Below are 22,867 nucleotides of genomic sequence, written 5' to 3'. Positions count from 1 at the left end.
TATATTTTTGGAGCCCTGATTATACCCCCACCCTCCAGGAATTTATTTACCTAAGGAAAATTATATAACTGATTACAAGATTGCAGGTTCATTTTCACTGCTGAGAACTCTTTTCTTTTTTTACAGCTCATGTTACACTTGCATGACTTGTAAAGTTTTGTAACATCTTGAAGTTTTTAATGCTACATTGAGGAAGGTACTTATATATAGATGAACCAGGCAGAATACTTGCTTTGCAGTCTTTTTGAGGGGGAAAAAAGTTAGTTTCTTGGTTTGAATAGGCCTGTAAATGGTTTCTTTGAGCTACTGGACAGTGAGTTCACAGGGTGCTCGCAGGAGCTGCCTTGTGTTTGTCCTTCAGGCTGAGTGCGAAGTGAGAAACTGTGAGAGGTGTCTTTAAAACATAACAGACGAAGGAATGCTTTCTACAGGGGAATAAAGATAAATTATGCGGAAATTGTGTGCATGGAATTATACTGGCAAGATCCCCATGGTAAATATTTGACAGATAGGACAACATCTTAGTCATAATCTCATTTTTTCCAATAAATCATTGCACCTGGGCCTTTTAAATCATAATTCACATCAGCCAGCACTGCATACGAAGTTAAGGTCAGGAGAGATTTCCAGATGTATTATGGTGATTATCTAACAATTCAGTTAATAGAGCCATAGAATTAGATGAGATTTTTGTCAATTCCGATGTCACAGCAACAGAGACCTTTGACTGAAACAACATCATGAATATTGGATAAGATCCTGCAGTGCTGCTCCTCTATGTTTTGATATTATCCAAAGATGAAGGTTATAAATACATGAGTTATACTGTTCACTTTCCAGTTGGTAAAAACAAAACAAAAGCCCCCCCTAATCAAGTTCCAATACACAACTAGATATAATATAGCTTTTTCTTTTTATATATATCTGTATATATATCAAGTAAAAAAATCTAAAATAGTTGGAAGTAAAAAATGAAAAAATAGCTGATTGTGTTATTTTTTTCTTTACAGTGATATGGTAGCAAATACAAGACAAATGAGTAATAAACCTTTACATAAGGTGTTCTGGTCCCATCTCTGTCAATAGGGCTCGGACTAGAATAGAAAATGGAACAAGGTGATTTTTGTTTTTTGGCTACAGCTTCTGCAAGTGACAAAGATGATGTCGATCAGACAGAAGAAAATTATAGCACTACATAAAATAAAACTCCAAGGTGTTTTCCAAAAGACCTTAAACACTATAGGGCAAAATTTACTTCTGAACTGGGGGAGCAAACACAAAGCATCACCAAGTCCTACTTTGGCTGAAAATACTGTATGCTTATCCTGGCCCCAAAATACATCCCTTTTGTACTGTCTTACCATAAAAAAACCCTATCAGTGCTTCCCCCCCCCCCCCCCCCCCCGCAGCCAATAGTAAAAAAAGCAAAGCCACAAATCCATTGAATGGGCTGAGCTAGATGTGAGACCTCAGTGATACGCAAATGGTTGGCTGCCCTTTGCCCAGCAGTGAATTTGCCCCAGAATCCTTTACATTGAAAATGTCAATTGACTAAGCTTGCAAATGGTCACACTGAGCCCTATTTTGGCTGTAGAAAAGAAAGAAGTACTAGTTTCAGCATAAACCAAGATCATATAGACGGTCAACACAAAACGGTAATTTTTCAGTTGTCTGCATAATAATAACATCATGTTTGCATATAGAACAGCCTTTGCATTATTGCTCTACTTATAAGAATATAGTAAGGAACTTATAACAGACTTGCACATTACAAACTTAAGGTTCTTTGGTGAAGAATGAGAAAACAGTATTTTAGCTGTAATTAAATCTCGGAGAAGTCTTCATTTTTATCTGTTGATCCTTTGGATTCTCTCACAGAGGAGGGAAAGGTATTGAGTCAGCTTTACCATCGCGACGATGGCGACCCCTCCGATCATCATGCAGGTGGGCCAGAAGAGGGAGTGGAACAGCACATTGGAGCTGTACAGTTTGGTTAATATCACGTTCTTCTGAACTCCTTCGGGGTCATAGAAGCAGGAGAAGCGTTGGTACTTTCTGAAGTTTTCCATCACGACGTTCACCAGCGACATGGATTCCTCGTAATTCTTGCCGCACTTCGGTATATATGAACACTGGGAAGAAATTAGAGGGAGAAAAATGCATCTCCAAACCAGATACAATGTCTGTTTTCAGGTGGCAAACAGGAAAATCTCAAGGTAATTATGCTTTTCATAATACGAGTGGAATACTATTAAGCTAATAATAAATTTATCACAGACAAAACTCAATATTTTGCACATCTACAGAATTTCCCATTGGAGAACCTCCAAGTGCTGTACAAACATTAATGCTTTAATCTGCACAGCGGCCTCATGAGATAGGTGAATATATTATTATTGCTAATTTACACATGCAAAAATGGAACTGATGAAGTACCTCTTCATCTTAAGTGGCATGCATATGCTTGCAGTTAGATGGGTAATTGACTCTCTGTAAATACAAATCTGGTAGTTCAGATCTTACTTGGATCAGATCAAAGTGATTGTAGTGGGCACAGGAGTTCACCCACAGAGGAGAAGGCTGATGAGAGACCATTATACAAATTTTCCCTTGGGAGTAATGGCCTCGATTAGGGACAAATAGGTAGTCTAGGAGAAAACAGTTTTCCTACTGACAACCCAGAAGACTTTCATTCAACCTCTAGCTGAAGATCAGCCTGGCTACCTGGATGGCTCTTAGTCTTGTTTTTGCTCTTCACTCCCGCGTAAGTCCAACAGCTCCTTCTCTCTGAAGATGCTGCTTGAATTTCAGTCTCAGCCACAAAGAAACGAAGATTTGGGGGTGGCTTTTTCTAACACAGTTTCAACCTAGCATTCCCAAAGAACACTAAAACCAAATTAATTAAAAAAATAGCTTATGGAGTCCATGTATTGAAGATGTTCCATGGGACACCTAGGATGGCGGCCATGGGCTGTGCTGACCGTTCCCTGCAAAGAGCTAGTGTGGGCTGGTGAGGTGGTGGGCAGACACACAAGGATTGAAGCCACATCTGGATTTTGACCTAGAGCAGAAATACTTGAATTTGTTGCTGCTGCTGGTCTGGAAGAGGACTGATGGAAGCAGCCCAGGGCACCTCCCTCCCTCCTCTCATCTAGACACTCACACCCCTCCACACCTGAGGGTTTTCTACACCTGTCCAGGATTTTGATTAAATTCCCTACCTAGGCAAGTCCTGCTTCAGGAGGGATGGAAGTTTGCTGCTTAGCTTCTCATTGAACTTGTGTGTGTGGGACCCAGCAGGTCACTGCTCCCTCACAGGTATGGGGTGATTGTGGGTCCCACTATGCTCCCTGCCTGTGCTGCTGAACCCGCTTTTCCTGGGTGAGCACCTAAAGTAGCTCCAGATAACTTAATGAGAGAAAGTGAGTTTTTCAAAGGAAAAAAAGATGTTTTGATTAAAATAATGTGACCTCATGGCTTTTGATTATTTTTTTTAATGTATATACTTTATAAATGTCCCTTGGTTCTTTTTTATGACTATGCTGTGACTTTTTTTGCGACGTACTGTGAAAAATCTCTAGTCCTAATAATGATCAAAGGATTAACCTCGTAACAGGATTTGATTGATTCATTGGCAAGTTTATTAGCACAGAATATGATTTGAAGTGCGGCAGAAAGATTGCCTGGTGTTAGCAGACTGGAGCATTAAGGGTAGAGCATGGCAGCACTGCCATTATGAATATTTCATAGAGCTCTAGAAATTAGAGACGGAAAATATCAGAGCAGTAATATCTCATCCATCTTCCTGCTGGTGCATGTCTGCTCCCTCCAGGATATTCTCTTGCACTCTGCCCAGCTTTGTCTTAAATGTCCAAAGCCACAAGCCTTCTTCCAGTGCCCATGACTCTTTAATAGATCATAATCTAATAAGTAGGGGAATTTCTCAGTGAAGCGTACCTCATTTTCTTTTACTAAATTATGTGCTATCACTGTCATAACAGCAGTATTTCCAGCTCAGATTTTTTTTTCTTGCAAGTTTGGTGCCATAAATTTTTGTTTCTTGAGACCCCAGCTGTTACGATCCTGAGCAAGAAGATTAAACAGGGACTTGGCCACTCTTGCCGAGGTCCAGCCCTCCCCCTTCACAGAAAACAGCAGGCACTTAAAAGCCCAAATGATGACAGCTTCCTTGCCTGAGTCTGTGGAAATGTTCCAAGAGTGCAGTGGGGAGAAGTCTGACTTCCTGCAAGTCCGAGTATTTTCCAAACATTTTCAAAGGAGACCAGACGCTGAAGCAGAACTTCAGCTGTTGCCTCTTACACCTGATGGCACAGAGCCACCGGCCGTGTTGGGCTGGTTGGGCTGCTCATGCCAAGAGGGTCTGGTAGCATGAAGCTGTGAAATGCAGTTGTGCAAGGGAGGTTGATTTACTTTGCCTCTCAGCCGGGCTCCTTGTGCTGAAACTGCATCTCTCTCCAGGCTACGGTCTCCCATGTGCTCTCCAGGATGTGGGTGCCCTTTATCCCATGTGCTATCTACCTTGTCCCAGTTCTCCCGAGCTCCTGGAGGCATCTTGGCCTCAGCTTTGAGGAGATCCTCAGCACAAGGCCTCTGTGTGCATTAAGTTGTGGTTGTGGGGTGTTCCTGGCCTTCGTCCATGCCTTGGCTTCCGCAGTGAGATCCCAGGGATAGCACAGGGCTGGCTCTGCCCGTGCTGCGTAGGTCGTTGGTGAGCAAGTAGGTAGACACGTATAATGGAATGTTTTGAGTGTTTTCTTTGGCTTGATCTTCATTTAGTTTTCTCCAATGCCTAGCAGGGAATTTTATATCCACGCTGTAGCTGTGAATGTAGACTACTAAATCTGTGCTGTTCTATTACACCTCTGCATTGTCAAACACTTGGAAATCTGCAAATCTGAAAGTAAACAATGTCTGGCTGTCTACCTCAAGTGAGGATTCTGTGATACAACATGAGAAAAGTGATTCTTGTGTTACTTGCAATCTGTTCACAAGAAGGACATACTAGATAGTTACAGGGAGAACTTTTTATTACATTTCCAGCTCAGCTTTTCTAATTTAAAGGACTGGATAGGTAGCCTGTAAGAACCGCCTCTGGACATGTCCACTCCAATGCCCTGCTCAGTGCAGAGTTGCTCATGGACTTATCCAGTCAAGTTATGAATATCTCCAAGGGTGGAGAACACACAACACCTCCCTGAAAGCTGGGAGTAGTTTCATTTAAGACAATAAAGTTACACCGACAGCCCAATTTTTGGAGAGGCCCCTAGTTCAGGCTGGGCAGTGAAATACCTGGCTCTGGTCATATGTCTGTGGTTGGGATGCATGTCCCTGTCACTCTGAGCTTGGAAACTGGGACTGGAAACTTTGATAAGATGTGCTGTGGCAATCTTTGAGAGAAAAAAGCGGTCAGGATGTCAATTTACACCTATTTTGGAAAGTGCAACAGGTCTGAACTGATGGCTGAAGGAGCAGCTTTGTGTCTGTGCTGGCCTGATATTGATTCCTGCAGACTGAATTCTCCAGCCCCAGCCCTGAAATGAGTCTGCTGGGAATTGCCGCTGAACATCACTGCTCCCCCCCACCAGATAAACTCCTCTCCGGGTTATAAATACCTGAAACTTCAGTGGGAAACCATGAGATTCCCCATCATTTCTGAGTCTCAGGCAGTTGAAGCTGGCATAACGGTGATTCTAGTGATTAAAGCCTGCTTGTTATCTCACTTATGGAGCATGGGTATAAATCAGCAGCAGCTCCAATGACACGAAAAGAATCAAAATGATATAGTATGAGATCGAAACAGGGCCTCTAGAACCGCTTTAGCTGCCGCAGCCCTTCCTCAGGGTGACAGCCTGGCTCCGTGGTGCGGGCGCGAGGGGACACCGGCCGATTTACCCCTCCCAGAGGCTGTTACAGCCTCTGACAGCTGAGAAGGGAAAGTGTAGCTGTGAAAGCATTTAAGCCGCTGTGCTTGTACTACTGACAAGGGGCTGGTCTTGTCTTAAAGACTAGAGGTAAAGTATGCACAGCGAGAGCAATGAAAAGCCATGAAAAACCTCATGCGCTTTTCTGGGAAAGACTCGAGCGGCTCGACTGGTATCCATTTGCTTCCCACCGATTCCCACTGGGGACTGGCAGCAGCACGCTGTAGACCTCAGTGTAAATCGCACCTACCCCGTACCGCACCTTGTGGGCCGACAGCTAGGTTAGACAGCAAGTCTCCCAGATTAATCATTATTTAAAATCAAAGTGCGTTTTGCTCCGTCCGCACTAGCTGGCGGGGAGAGGAGAGAGACGGGCTCCAGATGCTGCTCTGTGTGCGCGCGGGGCTCCGCGAGGCAGAGAGGTTGGCGGGGGGATGCTGACCTTTTGAAGGTCACTGGTTTCGGCCTCGGAGGGTGAGCATCGCATTCTGCAACATCCCCAGTAATGCCAGTGCTCAGGCATCCAGGGACGGCTTTTTTTTTGGTTTATTTGGCAAGGAGAAAGATAGGAAAGGCAGACCTGAGTACATGGATGGAGAGAGACAGCTAGGACCTAGCTGGAGCATCACAAAACCAGCCGTGCGCAGGGTGGCTTGTCTCCGGCCAGGGGAGAGGGAGGACCCATCCAGGGAGCTGAGATGGGTTGTGCTGATCTGAGCTTGGAGGCTCTGCCGATCCCGGCCAGGCACAAGAAGCCAGGTGTTTTATAGATATTTCAAACTTTCATTCAAAACTGCGTTTGGATTCAGATCACATAGCCAGCAGCATGTCAGGAAAACCTAGGAATCCTCCCGAGAGCAGAGCTTAACCTGTAAAACAACCTTGGGCTGGAGAAGTATTAACTGTGCCTACATTAAATTAAGAGGAGGTGGCATCAGGGAAAATTTCAAAGTCCATTTCAGCAAGCAAAAATCATCAATAACAGAATGTGGAGATTTATGCTGAATCTCTTGATTTATTTGAATCCAGTGGAGCACAGAGACCGATCTGATCTGTTTCAATCAAATTGCTGCATGAGCGTCAGTGCAGTTTGTTTCTGCCCCGGCAGAAAGTGGGGTCTGTCCTGCCGCAGGCTTCATGGATGGAGAGTGCCTCTTTTCTGCAGTGCTGCCGAACCGGGGGGGAAGATGAGGCACTCTTCTCCATGTCACACTTCAGATCCAGAGGACTTCATGTCTCAGCCACAGGAGCTAATTATCCAGCAGAATAACCGGCCCGGTGCAACAACTCCGTGCTTTGACTAATTTTAATATCGCTTCATCTTAATATGCAGAAGTAATTTGGTCTACTGAACTGCTGCCATAAATAGAAACACAATAGGTTACGTTGTCAGCAGCCTGAACCAGGGCTCTGCTGTGACGGGCTGCGGTTTGCCAAGCACCCGTAGTTTGGGGTTCAGTGACCTTGGATAACTAAGCAGTTAATGCAAATCTGGCACTCGCAAGTCTAATGACTTAGCTGCGTCCCGGCTCGCGGCAGCTTGCAGTCTTAGGTGCCCAGGCGCTGTGGGTACAAAGAAGGGGAGGTGGGGAGAGGGACATTTCTGGGTCCGACCCTGCCTCGCTACGCGGAGGGAGCAGACAGCCACCTGCGAAGAGGCGGTGGCTTGCCTGGGTGTGATGCACAGCACCGCATCAGCCGCACAGCTGTGGCTGCGGGCCGGCGAGGAGATGCCTTCTGTGCACCCGCTGTGTTCATTACAGCCTCCAGACAGGGGCTGGCTCTGTCCCACCTGGATGGAGTTATGCTGGATTTTGTACTTGCTGAAGCAGAGAGGGGCATTCTTCTGCAGATTTGTTAAAAATAATTTTTTTGGTTCAGTGTCTGGAATCAGGGAAGTTGTGCAAGAAAGATGGGCTGACTCCTTAGCTTGTACATGCCCCAAAGCCAGGCCTTTATTTTTTATGTCGCCGCTTTAATCTTGACAGTCCCTGCTCTGCAAACTTTCAGCATCTTTGCATCATTGGCAGGGGTAAGTGCTGTGCCTTGACCCCAGCGGCACATCTGACCTCAGCAGAGATGCTCAGGGCACAGAGTTGGTCACCAGAGGTCGAGATGGAGATACGTCTCGTCTCTTCCCACCGCCGTGCCTGGCCCCACCATAAAAAGGCCATTTCTATTCTCACTGCCGTGGATACTCCATGCACATCGCTGGGGGTGTTTGCTGTCACGCGGAGCCATACCTGGGTGGGAAGTGACTTGTCCACAGCTCCACGAGAATATCAGTATGACAGGTGCTCAGCGCTAGCCTGTGCCTGTAAAGCACTGCTTGCATGGCAAAGGATGAGGGAGGCTCCAGCCCCCGGGGCCACCACCCCGTGTGGGATGAGCTGTGCTCCCCGCAAGGGATGGAGGTGGAAAACTGCCCCCTCCAGAGATGTGAGCTCAGTTTGTGCACTGGTTTCTTTTTTCTCTGCTCTGTATTTACCAGGGAAGCAGGAGCTGGAAGCTTTATATTGCTTTAAAGTGAAGAATGGGTATAACAAGGTGAGCAGCCCTCCAGAAACCCATTTAGGAAGAAATTTTATTCCGTGTTCCTACCTCAGAATTAATTTTCATTGTTTCCTCGGTGTGGTAGAGCAGAAGCTTCTGGCCAGAAGAGGTGAGATTAACGTACACCTGGAGGCAGGGGTACTGAGAGATTTTCCAGCAGTCTGGACCGCAGCTAAATGAGCAGTTGAAGGTTTCTGTGATAGATGCATTGAGAAGCGAGCACTGAGCCTCTTCTGTCCAGACACTAAGGTGGAAAAAAAAGAGACGTTAGAGCATGGCAAGAATGGGCAACAACCACTAAATGCAGCTCAGGCTTCTCATCAGGGGGCATCTTGCAGAAGATGGTACATGTTGAAGGGCTTTGAGCGAAGGCTGGACTTTCTTGTGTTGCACATCGCAGCCAGTGCATTATTCTGTAGTAGCCAAAGTTTGTGCTTTGAGCACAAAAACACCCAATTCACTTATGTCTATGTATAAATGAAAAGGGAACTGGAACTTTTAGTCTGGAGAAGTATATTTGAAACCAGAGGGAATCAGCAGAGATATGAAAGAAAACAGAGCAGCCTGCCCTGGGGAGAGCCCAACGTGTGTGGTGTTGCGTGATGGGACACCCTGGATGAGGACCTGATGGTTAACCTCAAAGTCCACTTAAATTTAAAGTGAAGGCTGGGAGGGCAACTTTGAATTGCCATGGCATGTATACTCCTTTGCATGAAAACACAGTAACACACAAGTGGTACCGCATGCAGCTCCACCTGCGGAAAGGCTTTTTCTAGTGGCAGTTTGCTCAGTTTTCTGTAAGTTAAATCAGCAGTTGTAATCGTTCTGGAGCATTTCAGCTTATCTCCAGTTCACCAGAGGCTAAAACTGGAGCGATGGAGCCTGGATGTGCACTGGTAACGTTCACTTGGGTTCCTTGCATGTATTTAAAAATCTAAGGCTGTATTTTCCTTAGGGACGAGAGCAGTGGGAAGGGCGCAGTGAGGAATCTGTGCGAGGCCCTTCACGGGCTTGGGGAAAGGTTTCACCCCGGGGCTCAGCCCCTCAGCTCCCACCCGGCACGGCTGTCCTGCGCCTCTCCGTCAGTGGGCTGAGGGTCTGCTTCTCCCTCGCCAAACCTACAAAAGCTTTACATGGCAAGTGATATCAAAGATTTCTGACTAATTCTCTTGGTATTCTACTTTGGCAGTAATTCTGCTTGTATATTCTATCTTACATTTATATTAAATTATGCTATGATTTCTGGGGGGAAATCAAGCGAAAGGACTTCTTTTTTTTTCCCCTCCCGGGCAGTATTTTGTTGGAGGGGTATTGCTGTCTGTAAAGGAGAATAACCCCTAAGGAGATCTGGCTGTGCGAAGAGAAGTGACAGCAAAGACTCCTGGGTTGTCTTCTTTGCCTCACTTTCACCTTTCTGACTACTGTTTTATTCATGCATGAGGGTAATAAAGTAACACCTACCTACAGCAGACTTGTGAAGATGGAATATTTAATACTTCGTAGGTGCTTTGATATCTTCTGGCAATTTTTCATATGGTTTGTAATATAAATCATCTCTTTCCACATGAGCAATTTTGACCTTAGCAGCCTCTGCAACTGACCCTGATGTTGCTGAAAGGTCTGGGAGAGCAATTTGGAAAAGCAAATGCTCTTGGATACTTAACAGGTCTTGACCTCTGTTTTCAAAATCTAAACTTTACCTGGATTTAAAAAGGGGCAAATAGCTTTATCGCACAAATAAGATGCTGCAAAGCAGTACAGTTTATCCTCAGGCATGGCTACTTTTTCCTTATTGTTGCAAGGTCAAGAAGGAACATTTTCCTGCAGGTGTACCAATATAATTGAGGATGTTCGTATCAGTTAACCGTAGGCACTTATTGTGCATGCCTGAAGAAGAAACCTGTGGTGGATAAGCCAAAACATGCCAGGTATTGGCCACCGCCTCAGGGTGTTTTGGGCACGACAGAGTAATGCTTTTATCCCCAATTACCCATTTTTCATTCTCTTAACTCCACTGATCAGGGCAGAAAAAACATTGTTGACAGTCTTATTACAGTCTGGGCTGGATTTTAAATAGGGCTGGTGCTTGAGAAGTGATTTCAAATGCTGCTAATGAATCACAGGCCAAACTTTCTGCTCTGTGACAGAGAAAAAAGCCAGAGAAGGCCTCAGAAAAATTAAGTGCAGTGCAGTAATGATGAAAGATGATCTTTTACTTTCAGCAAATTACTATATTTCAGGAGGATTTCACTTGTTAAAATGGAAGTAATAACCTACATGCAAAGCTACATGCTACAAAGCAGCGTGATTTCTTTCCCGAATTAATTGTCCATTCTTCATTTGAAAGTGCGTTGTTTCTCGACGCTGCTAAATATTTTTGCTGTTTTGTCCTGAGTTTGGGCTTTGCAGCAACAGCCCCTGAGAGGCTTCCAGGGGCTTCCAGGGTTCAGCAGACTGCCGACCAGCTGATATGGATATAACTGTGGCAAGCCTAAAGCCTATGGATCAAGATTTCGTCAAACAGGGATCTAATTCTTCCTTCGCTTATGCCCGTGTTACTCAACTCGCTTTCACTGTAGTTATGCCTAATTTATACTGGGGTATGGAAGTGGAGAATTAGGTCTGTGTTGAACAAAGGAAAAATTGTAAAACTTTAATGAAAAAAGTCAAAAGAATAAGCAACGAGAAGTCAGCTGGAGCAGAGAGTGTGAGATCAGGGTAACCATCACAAAATTACCTTTGCATGTAAGACCGCAGCAGGGTGATTCCCAGGAGAAAGTACATCATGATAGAGCACACCATCATGGCCAGCCCGAGGAGTATGGCCCGGTCTTCTCCGGCTTTTAGAGCTGTGACTGTTTTCCTTTTGTCCAGTAGATCATGATCCCTGATTTTTTGGTAAATATTTCTGAGGTTGAAAATAATACATTCTTATGTGAAGTTCACATTTAATCAACGAACCCTCTACAGATTGGGTAGTTCCACCTCTATACCCATCTCGTGAGAGAGAAAGGCTTAAGGGTCCTCAGGTGTCCTTTTTCATCGGATTCACTCTGACCTGGTGGAAACGTACTCATCTCCAAAACAAATTACAGGCATTTCTGAAAAGGTAAAAGCCTCTTACAGCAAATATAAAGATTAGACCCTTGTGCCAGCTCAGTAAATCCTTCTTTGGTTCAGTTTTATTGGTTCAGATGAATTATACCATAGGTGAATTTGACCTGTCAATACCAACTTAGGCCACTAGAAGATGTTTAGGTATATGAGGTGTCTTTTCTTCAGTTGAATATGGTAACAGGTCTTATGTTACCATATGTAGAAAATCGCCTGAAGAAAGTCGTCTCTGAAATTATCTGAAAGGACCATGTTATTTCTTGCTTCCCTACAGGCTAGTGGCTTGGTTAATTTTCCGCCCTGAGTGTGACTCAAAGCTCATGAAACACTATGGGGATTTTGCAATTGATTTTTGTGGTTTTTTTGATTGGGAGCTTATTTACTTTATTTATAAAATGGCTTTCTGGAAGCCCAGTTACTCATTACACTGAAAACCCTCACAGAAAATTATCCATCAAAGCTATTTGTTCTGGGATTAAAAAAAAAAGAAGATACAACAAACCATTCCCCCTTCAGCAGAGAGTCCTTTGCATTTTCTAACCATAAGTCCTTCTTTCATCTCCGAGCCTTTGATGATTCAATGGGTCATGAGGACACAATGGTGAAGAAGGAAATATTTGAGTACATTTCAAACACACTCAAACTTTGTGGGTTTAAAATGTACTTACAGACCTGAGGCTGGTCAAAATCTCCTGTGTTTTCTGTTACGGTTCTTTTGAATCATCCAGGCGGCACCCGAAGCATGTGAACCGCACGCCTCTGAGCCCTGGCACCACCATAACATGGACATAGTAGTACACGTGGAAGAAGTTCCTCTTCTACTTTCTGCAAAATGGCAGGTGAGCAACATCAACATCACTTTGGGCTCTAGCAAACCCACCACTCATTTAAGCTGAAACCACCACGTTTCACTCAACCTTGGAAAAAAGCACCGTGTGGCAGACCAACCATATAACTTACATTCACCAACAGGGACAAAGAAATAGAGTTAAGACAGATGTAAAATCATACATAAACACAGTAGAAACAAGAAAATAGGTTTAATCATAAAATCCCTGAAACTGGAATTGAATTTGTATTTAGATGATGAGTCATAGCCAGGAAAAGCACATATGGTGTAGGGTTTTACAGCAAAATTTTTACTTAGATGGTAGTGCAGTAAATAGTCTCCCATACCTAAGACCCCTTGAGGTTTCTTCATCCAACTGTAATTTACATCTTTAGATGTCTATGGTTTCTCTTCAAAACCATCCTTTAAAGCTTATCAATGTTTTCCTAGTTGGAAATGAAATGGTAATTCATCCTGTCAAATTTTTCTCCGGTGTTGGGGGGAAAAAATACATCGTGAACTGGCAGATGCAATTGCCTTCAAAGAAGTAATGTAGAGTAATAATCTAATATTACTTTTCTATTATTATTTATCAAACTGTATTTAACACTGAGAGCTGCTATTAGGATTTGCATTGCTCCCAAATGGAGGCAGGCAGGAAGGCAGAGATTGTCATGCAGTTCCAGCACATTAACCGATCACACAGCATAACTTATGTCAGTGCGTAGACATAAAGCAGAGACAGTGCAATCACTCACTAATGTCACCAGAGCAGCTAGGACATAAAAGGGATACAAATGGACAATTTGACAACAAATAGCTAATTGAGAATGGTTACAAATACTTCCCATGTGGCCCTGAGCCACGAAACGTGCAATGAGAGGTGAAAAAGGATGGACCGAGGGGTATGTTGTAGAAATGATCTATCTGGCAGGTGACTGGCGAAGGGGACAGTGTGTGGTGACCGCCTGCCAGGCAGATCTCCTATGCTCGCCTGCCATGGTAAATAAAGCTAAATAAAGCTCTGCCTCAGGGGTCATGCTCGGAGCATTCGTTTGGTTGCTCTTTTGCAAATATTTGTTAGTCAAAGCCCTGAACAACAGGAAAGTGGTAGTCTGGCGCACCTTACGGAGGGCTTTTTTTTCTGCTGAAACCCTGCCAGGAGTCAGCCTGCTAACACATGCCAAGGCGTGCGGTGGTGTGGCACATGCCAGCGCGTGACGCACGGGTCCTGACGCAGCCCAGGAGACGCGCTGAGTAACCGTCCCTCCTCCTCCTCCCCGCTCGTGCCTGTGCCAGGGAGGTGCCAATTTGCTCAGTATGGTACTGGGAACATCTGCTATTACCAGACTTCACATTTTTGCCCCTGAGAGTCCTGATTTTGGGGGTTATGGTACATTGTGCAGAATATTTTGCCACTAACAGAGCAGCCTTGGCATCTCCTTAGCAGCAGCAGTGGCCTGCACACGTGTGTGTGCTGCTCCGTGGAGGGGATTTTGTGTACGTGTGAACTTTTGGCACAGCCCAGGGACCTCTTTCCGCTCGGTGAGCTGGAAGAGCGCCGTGCTTAGCCGGCTGATTTTGGATCCCAGGGCTGCACAGCCTCAATTAGCTGACTGCTGCGGTGTGTTTAAGTACAGATCACTGCGTCCCAGACACTACTCGTCTAGGTGACTCCATCTAATGCTTATGATTACCTGTGATAACTCCCCAAATATGACACGGAAGGGGGCTGTTTGTTTTTAAAGAAGTGCCAGCTGTCAGAACATGGGGACTCTCTGCCCTGTTCAAAGACATTTAATAGAAAGCAAGCCTCCAAGGACAAAAGGTCTTTGCTCTCCTGATCGTTGCCAAGCTGAAGTTCTCCCCTGCTAAATCTCTGTGTCCCTTTTGCCAAATTGCTCAGAGGATACGGGCTGGCTGCTCTACCCAGGCTCAGCTACCAGAGAGGAAATCTCGTCCGTGCCCATGCCTGCTGGGGACAGAGCAGAGATTTCCCTCTCTGTATCTCTCTGCACAGCAACAGTGCGGGGATCCCTCTGCTAGGTGGTCAGCAGCTCCTTGCGTGTTCTCCAGAGGAAGGCTTAGGGAGGACCTGTGTGATGAAATTAGGCAGCCCAGGTTATGTTAGTCAGCCTGAACAGGAGACACTCAAGGAGAATTACAGTGTTGGTTTAAGCTTACTGGCCTTAATAAGAAATTCTACGCCTTCTGTAGAGTCGCTAATATTTACTGCAGCCAAGACCTTTATTTGCCATCATGAGGGACATGGCCTTTTAGCACTCGGTTATGTGAAGGACAAGGCATGCCACATGCATTCTCTGCGCTCTGCTGGTGTAAGACCGCGGCGCAGCTCTGGGGATACAATGAATTTATTGGAAAGTATATAGGAGTGGTCCAGTACGCCAAGGGCTTGCAACTGGGCAAGCCCACATAGAGAAGGAGAGGCTAAAGCAGTGCTTCTTCTGACCCAGTACAACGGTTCTTGTTTCACTCCAAAATGGGTAGATCTAGGAGTGCTGCAAAACAAGTCTAATTTCCTCCCTGGAACTCTAGAATAACCAGGCACCTGCCTTTACTTCTTCTTTTTTTTTTTTTTTTAATCAACACAAATTACCTACCCTCAGGTTCCTTCCCATGCAAATGGACTGCGGTGTGACGCTGAGGGAGATGCTGCCTCCTACGGCACTGCGTGGTCATGGGCCCTGTCAGGTGGGGATACCTGCCTGCCTGAATTATTCAGAGTGACTTTGAATTCACATTCACTTTGCTGATATTACAGTTATTATGCAGATGTCACTCAAATTACCTCATGTTGAGGTGTCTACTGATATCAGAAATCCTTGAATGCAAGGGTGAAAAAACCTCCCGTATCTTACCTGCAGAATTCCCAATGCTCAGGGACTTTTCTGCTCAGAAGCCAATTTCTTTATATTTTTCTTTACGGGGTATATTTAGCTGCATCAGTTTTTGTTATTAGAGCTATGGCAACAGGAAATCTCTCTGGAGCTCTCACAAAAGTCTCAGTGATAGTTGTAGAAGGATTCCTATTGATATGAACAGACTTTGTTCACTCATTTCTTTCCCACCAAAGTGAACGAAACTAAACCAGTGCTTTGGTTTTCCAAGCTTACAATGTTGTGGAAAGCATAATTAGCTGAGAAATAATGAGTGCTGGACAAGGTTTCCAAAGCATAAAAAGTGGCAGCCGTGGAACAGTGGATATGTAAACCAGCAATGAAATGCATAAATTCTGGGCTTGATCCTGTGAAAAGAGATGCCCGAGAGACACCTTCCACCCAGGAGGAGGTGATTCCTCCGCAGAAAGTGAGCCATTGCCGCACAGGTTATTATTACAAAGCAATCCCTCAGAAGTCAGTGATTGTAGCATGTGTTAGGTGACAAGTTTGCTGCTCCACATGACAATCTTCCTTTCTGAAGTTTAAAGAACAAAAATTCCTAGGAAAAGGTCACTTGGGGAAGTGTTTTCTCTAAAATGCACCGCCTGTTTGATATAGGGATGCTGCTGGTGACCTTACATGTGTTAAAATCAGTGCCAGACACTGGGGATTAGTTTCTCCCACCAGCAACACTTGCTCCGTGTTCACACCTCTCTTCTGCAGTCCTGAGGCTGTGGTCAGCACTCTCCTGTTTCCATTTTCTGTTCCCCTCTTTCCCTCCTGCATTTTATTAATCACTCACAGGGTATGAACAATTCCTTCTGCACTGTTCTACGGGACCAGCTGGGAAACAGACCCACCCAAAGGCTTGAAAAAGCACCTGAAATTACCGTGGCTGGTATGTAAGTGCAGAGGTACTGCTCCCTACCTCCCTGTTTCTGCAGGCAGAGCTCTGCCCAGGGTTTGAGCTGACCAGACGCCGTGAGCGCTGTTTAGCACAGCACTCAGCCCAAGTTAGTAAGTCCCACAGAAAAGCATGGTGTGAGTTGAAGGCCAAGCTAATCAGGAGCACATGGCTTCCAGCCAGCCCAATGTGTGGGCAGATGTCTCCTCCAAGTGTCTAACCTTGGACCATCCTGTCCATGACAGTGTCTTAACGCAGAAGAACAGTAGCCTGGGGAAAATTCAATTAAAGAGGAGATTTGCAGAAGTACATGAGGCAGTTAGATAACCAACTCCAACCGAAAGTCCACGGAAACCTGCTGCCAAGCTGGCCTTTGTGGCTTCAAAATATCTGTTTGGGATCGGATTATCAAAAGAGCTGAACACATATGCAACCTTTGCAGAAAAGTTCAGCAAACAGGCCAACTTTCCAAAGAAACTTGGCGTCCCGAGGGCAGCTCTGCTGCCTGAACTCATGAGTGCATTTTCTCAAGCAGATGCAAGCGGTAATATCTCATTAGAATAACCAAAGAGTGTTTTGCTAATTGGCACTGTAGATACATTGACCTCTGTTTTTGTTTCACCGGAGACTGATTTTTTGTGATTACACTTAATAGTGACTTGAAGGGGAACTGAAGGAGAGGAGGCAAGGGAGGGAAGGGGAAAGAAAAGAAAAGAAAGGGAAATGCGTCCGGTTGTGACAAGACAAGCTGTCCAGCAAATCTCACTACAAAGGAGGGAGATTTTGGAGGGATGAGTCTGAGCATTAGTGACAACTGTTCTTTCATCAGTGATATTTAACTTCTTTCATTCCCAACTGAGTGCTGCCTTTGTCTGTGGACTTAAAATGTCTCCTTCCCTATCTTTCTCTTCTATGTAATTCCCTGCTCTCCTGGGAGATCCAGCGACTCATTTATTCCTCCGTCTCCTTCAGCCTATTCCTTCCAGCAACACCACTTAAGTGGGCTGGTGGGCTACCAGATCACTTTCAAGCTGCTTGTCAACCCCCAGACACTGTGCAATGCATTGTGCACACGCTTATCCTCACACATACATGAATACGAACAGAAAATATCTCTGACAGCTGGATGCATCATCCAGATGTGTAAAAGTTAGACAGGGCAATGATCTGGCTGGGGGAGAGGAGGCACTGTGCGTGTGTTGTCTGGAAGGAGGTGCGGGAGCAGTGTGGGCTGATGGCTGGAAGCAGGACACCTGCAAAAGGCATAAAGGCTTCACAGGCATTGGAGCTGAGGCTGCAAACCTGTGGCTGGGGATTAGTCTGCTTTTAAATGTGTGATGTGTGTGTGCTGACCTCAGGGATGGTCGTGGTGTGCTGCTGATGCCCTGGGAGCAAGGAAGACTTTGGCCATGGCTCTAGTATTGTCCCTCCACTCTGTTTTGGCTTGGCACATTAACCCTGGCACTCATCAGCTGGTCCTGTTGTGGGTGGAGCTGTAGCTGGGGGGGTGAGAGGCAAGGGGGGACACCCCTTGCATCCCTCCTCCCCCCTCAGTGCCACCGCTGAAGAGAAGCTACAGGCCACACTCCTAAAGATTCAAACCCATAAGAGACAATCAGCGTAGATGCCATTTACCTTTTCTCATCATGTCTGTAAGATGTAGAGCTCCGGCCACTGGTCCAAATAAACATTTTAGAAGGTTGCCCAGTGTTGGCTTTGCTCGCTGCAGTGGGACGACGGAAGGACCTAGGGGAAGAGGGATAATTTTTGTCACTGCCCATCCAATGCAGCAGACCACATTATAACAGCGTGCCAGATCCCCTGTGGCCGTGCCCAGTGTGCTCTGACGATGGACCATTTGTTAACTGAAGGCAAGACGTAAAATAATGGGGATGACGGATCAGTGGGTGGGAATGAAAGATAAATCTCATCAACCCCACTGGTAAAATGTGATCCTGGCTAATCAGGCTTAGCTATGCTCCACACTGCAAAGGATTTGCACCACGGACAAGAAATAATCAGTAGTTCAAGAAAAGGTAACAGCTGCATCCAATATTCTTATGGCAGTATTTTGGGAGTAGAAAGTGGCCATTGTTTATGCACACACACATTCATTACAGCTTATTGCCTGTACAGCAGCTCTCAGTGCAATAAGATTCTCAAGGAAAGTGTCTGAATGAGGCACAACCATGAGACACAAATGGAGCACTTTGTAGAAATGTAACTGATGTGACAAAGACGTTTTTTCCCACAAAGAAATGACTGACCCGAGGCCACTTGGCCAGACCAGTTAGATTCCTGCCCAGGGGCTGCTTTGTTTCACAGTAGGGTGTGAGACCTTCTGCCTTCTCTCAGGACCTCAGGGTCTTCTGAAGAGGGGAAAAGTCTGAGGGGTTTCATTTTAATGACTGAATTTGAACCCTGTACTTCAATTAGATCTCACAGAATCAGAAATACAGAGTTGAAAGGATCTCAAAAATTGTTGCTGCTCTCCTGCCCTGATTCAAGTCACACTCACTATATCTATGTTATTCCTGGCAGGTTTTGGTTACCCTAGATCAACTGAAGTTGAGTAACTGTCTTTCGAGGTGGTAACTTCATCGCCAGGCTGGAAGTATAGGCTGGATTGGACCTGCTAGTGGGGCTACAGCTGCTCTTGTAGCTCCTAATCTGCTCCTGGTTTTAGTGCGGCTCAGTTAAAATCTCCATCTTGGAGAATTGGGCCCCTCTTGGTGCAAGCGGTACTTCACATTATTTCATGGCACAGCACTTTGTGCTTTTATTGCATTCAGAGAAAGGCTTAAGAAAAAAAAAAAAGAAATATTGCAGATACCGAATGCTTTAAAGCAAGTTTTTCATACACTGGAGGCCATTCTTTAACTTACTGAAAAATAAACCTGGCTGTTGATGCTGTCAGCAGAGAAGGCATATGAATTCCTTGGTGCTCCTCGCCTGAAAAAGTCTGTAATGTCACTATCTACATAATCATGCAAAGGGCTAATTTCAATATTTGCATAGTGGTGAACCTGGGAGAATACTGAAATCCTGTAGAGATGGCTTCAGGGGAAGACTGACGTGGACGGGAGCCAAAATCCATCCGTACTCAGACAGGCTGACGGGTGCCAAGGGACCGGGCTCTCCATCTGGAGTTAGCCCAGAGCCCCACCACAGGGTCGTGACGCAGAGACAGGCCAAACTTACACCTTGGTTGGGCAGCTGGCTGGGCAAACTGGCCAAACTGGTGACTCCGTCACCTCCTCCCTGCTGGGATCCTGCTGCTCCCTGTTGCTGCGATGCTCTGAGATGCTGGTGCGGAACTGGGGCTTGCAGGCAGGGACCTTCCTTAAAATTACAGGCAAAGCTTTTGTGCTGCATTCACGCACAGCAAATCAGACAAGAAGGTGGCCCAAAAGATGGGAGGCAGAAGGAGGGGAATGTCCCTCAGCCCTTTCCCTGACTCTGTGGTCATCACTGCATCTCTGAGAGCCAAAAGAGAGTCTTTTCTTTCCTTACAACCACTGTAGTTATATGTTGGGGAACAAACAATGTGAAGAGTCACTTCCTACCTGAAATAACTATAGTTTAGAAGGTGAAATAGCATCCGCCAGGATCTAACCAATCTAGCCAATGACTAAGAAGCGTTTTTGTAATGATGATGGCTAGAAATTTGGGTTGCAGGACCTTGGGTGTAATGCTCACTCTGCTACGTAAGATAGCACCTACACTGCCCCCGGCAGCACAACAGCGACCCCCGAGCCTGCGCCAAATGAGCTGGTGTGTCTGCATCGAGCAATGCAGGAGGGCTCCGAGCAGCTATCCAAGGGCCTGGAGGTCACGTTTGGTATTGGACTGAGACCCGTGCCAGGCTGAGCCCCTTAGTGCTGGAAAATAAAATGACATATTTGCCACTAACCCTTTAGGATGTCACACGTGAGCTGCAGGAGAGGAAAGCCCGGCTGGCTGTGCTGCCACAGCCTGAGCTGTCCCAGAGCCAGCGGGAGATGGTGGTGAATGCTATTAGACAGTCTGTTCTTAATTAAGCAAATCTTGGGCATGCATTAGAGGTGATCAGCAGCTTCTACTGCTTGTCTGAATCAACAGGGATACCTGGGCAGGGAGGCAGATTTGCAAGTTTTGCAGCAAACCACAGGAGCGTCACCTGGGTGAGAGCCGGGTGCCAGGGTTCTGCCCCACCGAGGGGATGCCAGAGGAGCAAAAGGGGTGTCTTTCTTCCCCCCCAAAGTCAGAGTGATTTCAGACTCCCTTACAGTGCCAGTGCCCTGGAGCGGTCCATATGTGGTAGCATTAATGCTGCCTGCTTCATTAGTTGGGCAGTCCAAGCAAACCATCACTATTTAACACACAATTACATGCCTAATTTTGTGTAAAACTGTTACACTGATGACATCACGGCAGAGGTCAGATGTAAGCCACTAAAGTCCATGGTTCCTTTAGGCCGAGCTTAGCTGTAAGGTAAGAGCCTTTTGCAGAACAGTAACAACACGAACTCCCCAAGAACCTCCTCTGAAGACCTTTGGAGGACTTGTAACTTAGAACAGTTACAACCTACACAACTGTGTCTTGCTCCACCAGGTCAGTTAGCAAACTTCCATGCCTTTTTCTTCCCCTGAGTTAATCCCAAGGCAGGACAGTGAACCCTGTTCCTTCCCTGTCCCCTCTCTCTTTTCTGAGAAAACAAGTAGCACTACTCTTTTTTTTGCCCATTGCCTCTCTGAGTCAGCTGCTGGCAACATATTTTTATCATGCAACAAGTAATCAGCCTGTGAAACTCATTAGCGCAGGATGTCAGCCTGGCATTTAGAGTAAAAGTGGATTGTGCTATTGCTTGAACAGACGGAGCACCTAGAGTCATGACGATACCTGTTAAAAAACAGTTTAGAAGAGGTGCTTCAATCTGCTTTTTGACTACCAGGAGTCATGGGGATATTCCTATAGGGCAGGTTACCAGCAAACTGCTGTACTTGATGGGACTTCTGCTAGAGTCAGGATGCTGGGTTGGACCCTGGGCTTTCTTCTTGACTTTGTCTGAACATTGCCATCTCCTTCATTATTTACCCAGTGCGGCATCAACACAGTTGTCTCTTGGCATGGTTGCCACAGAGACAGGCACAGAAGCCATGCTTTGGCTTTTACAAAATACGCCTCGTTCTTGGCGTTCAGGTCTGTTCTGAATAAATGCACAATGCTTAAGGGAGAGATGCTGCGTAAAAAGTGTACAATCTCCTATGAATACATGTAGACCTGTGCCCAGGGCGTTTCACTGCTCTGCACTGGCTGAGGAGCAGCTCTAAGGGCCCATGATGCTGACACAGTGGGTCTCCCCAGGGCTGGCCCACAGCTCCCATCTTCCCCCATTCTCATCCTCCTGTTGAAGATTATCTTCTTAAGAATTTTATGGACCTTACTAGAAAATCTGACAAGGTTTCCACTTTTTCAGCCATTGCAAGGTGAGAACTTGAGATGGTTCTTATAAGATTAGAACTACTCTGCCCCATCCTAAGGAGTGTCAACATGTCCACCCAACAGCAACCACCTGAGGTAGGACTGCACTGTGAAGAAAACATACTGGGGCAGGATTTGCTGCAAATTGCTCCAAAAATTCTGAGGATGAATCTCAAAATCCTTAGATGTTACCTTGGTAACTATATTACATGCTCTGTTGTCCTCACTTTCACCCTGGACTAGCTGCTTTCCTTCCTCAGACTTTGGTTTACGTCATGATTGGTATGAAATGTCCCTTACCTCTAGGTCACCGCATCTGTGAACAGTCAAAAAAGGATATTGCAGACCACATTTTTAGATGGAAAGCTGGTTTTTATATGTGTGTTTATTTGTAATTGCCTCTGTCTATGTTTATGTTAATCATAGGGTTTCTGAGACCTTGGATAACCATTTATGGCACCAAACTAATGAGCTTTGCTCCCCTTATGGCATTTCATTTCCTGGGCAATGTGGCCACTGTAAAAAGAGCAGTGCTTGCATTAATTCTGTCTCATAAAAGACACCCTGAGTCATCAAAAGCCAACAAAAGCTAAACGTTCACCTAAAGATACAATCACTGACCTCTTAAGCTTTGTCTGAAAACTCCCATGCCCATGCTGCCAAGTGCTCTGGATCCTTCATCCCAATATTCCCCCTGGATGATTCATTTGAGCCCGGAGGTGGTTCCCTGTGAGACCTGAAGTTTTTCTGCTAGTCCACATGTTAACCTCTCTCCACGCCACAACACAGGGGTCAGTGCCAGTTCTTGGACAGACAGGGCGGCTGCTGTTGAGTGATGGGGGATATTTGGTCTCTCTCATGGCTAGAGAGCCTTTTTTTGGGGTGGTCCCACCCACCATCACCCACAGGAAAAGGAGGAGGCTGAAACCAGGCGCCAAAGGCAGCCCGCAAGGGGATGGTGGTACACTTTGTGTTGAATTTACTGAATATAGACAGTTAGACTTGATGCCCCAATAGGTCTTACCCACACCTATGTCTGATGACAGTATGTTTTCCTACGGCTTGGCTGAGCCAGAATACAGAGAGAAGTGTCGTGTGATGAAGGGTGGAAGAATAAATAAAATGGCCTGTTGAATTCCTGATGTAAAGTGTAGCCTGACTG

The 22,867-nt window shown here is 45.7% G+C and overlaps 1 protein-coding gene across 1 annotated transcript in view; it reads right to left on the bottom strand.

Annotated features, from left to right (window-relative positions):
* Window positions 1–1,847: 1,847 nt before the first annotated feature.
* LOC309675043 (calcium-activated potassium channel subunit beta-2) overlaps window positions 1,848–22,867 on the bottom strand; it is a gene marked incomplete at its 3' end in the record, with an annotated part of 152,353 nt that continues 131,333 nt past the window's right edge. Inside the window, exons 2-5 of the mRNA XM_082487247.1 lie at window positions 17,878–17,988; window positions 11,233–11,403; window positions 8,544–8,739; window positions 1,848–2,132 (exon numbers count right to left, since the gene is read on the bottom strand). Of these exons, the coding sequence (XP_082343373.1) occupies window positions 1,848–2,132; window positions 8,544–8,739; window positions 11,233–11,403; window positions 17,878–17,988 (763 nt within the window). The remainder of the gene's footprint in view (window positions 2,133–8,543; window positions 8,740–11,232; window positions 11,404–17,877; window positions 17,989–22,867) is intronic.

This window comes from Vanellus vanellus, assembly GCF_965231255.1.
Source record: "Vanellus vanellus genome assembly, chromosome: 8".
Taxonomy (NCBI): Eukaryota; Metazoa; Chordata; class Aves; order Charadriiformes; family Charadriidae; genus Vanellus; species Vanellus vanellus.
Note: the sequence above shows the minus strand (reverse complement) of the source record. Positions and strands in the feature narration are given on the sequence as shown.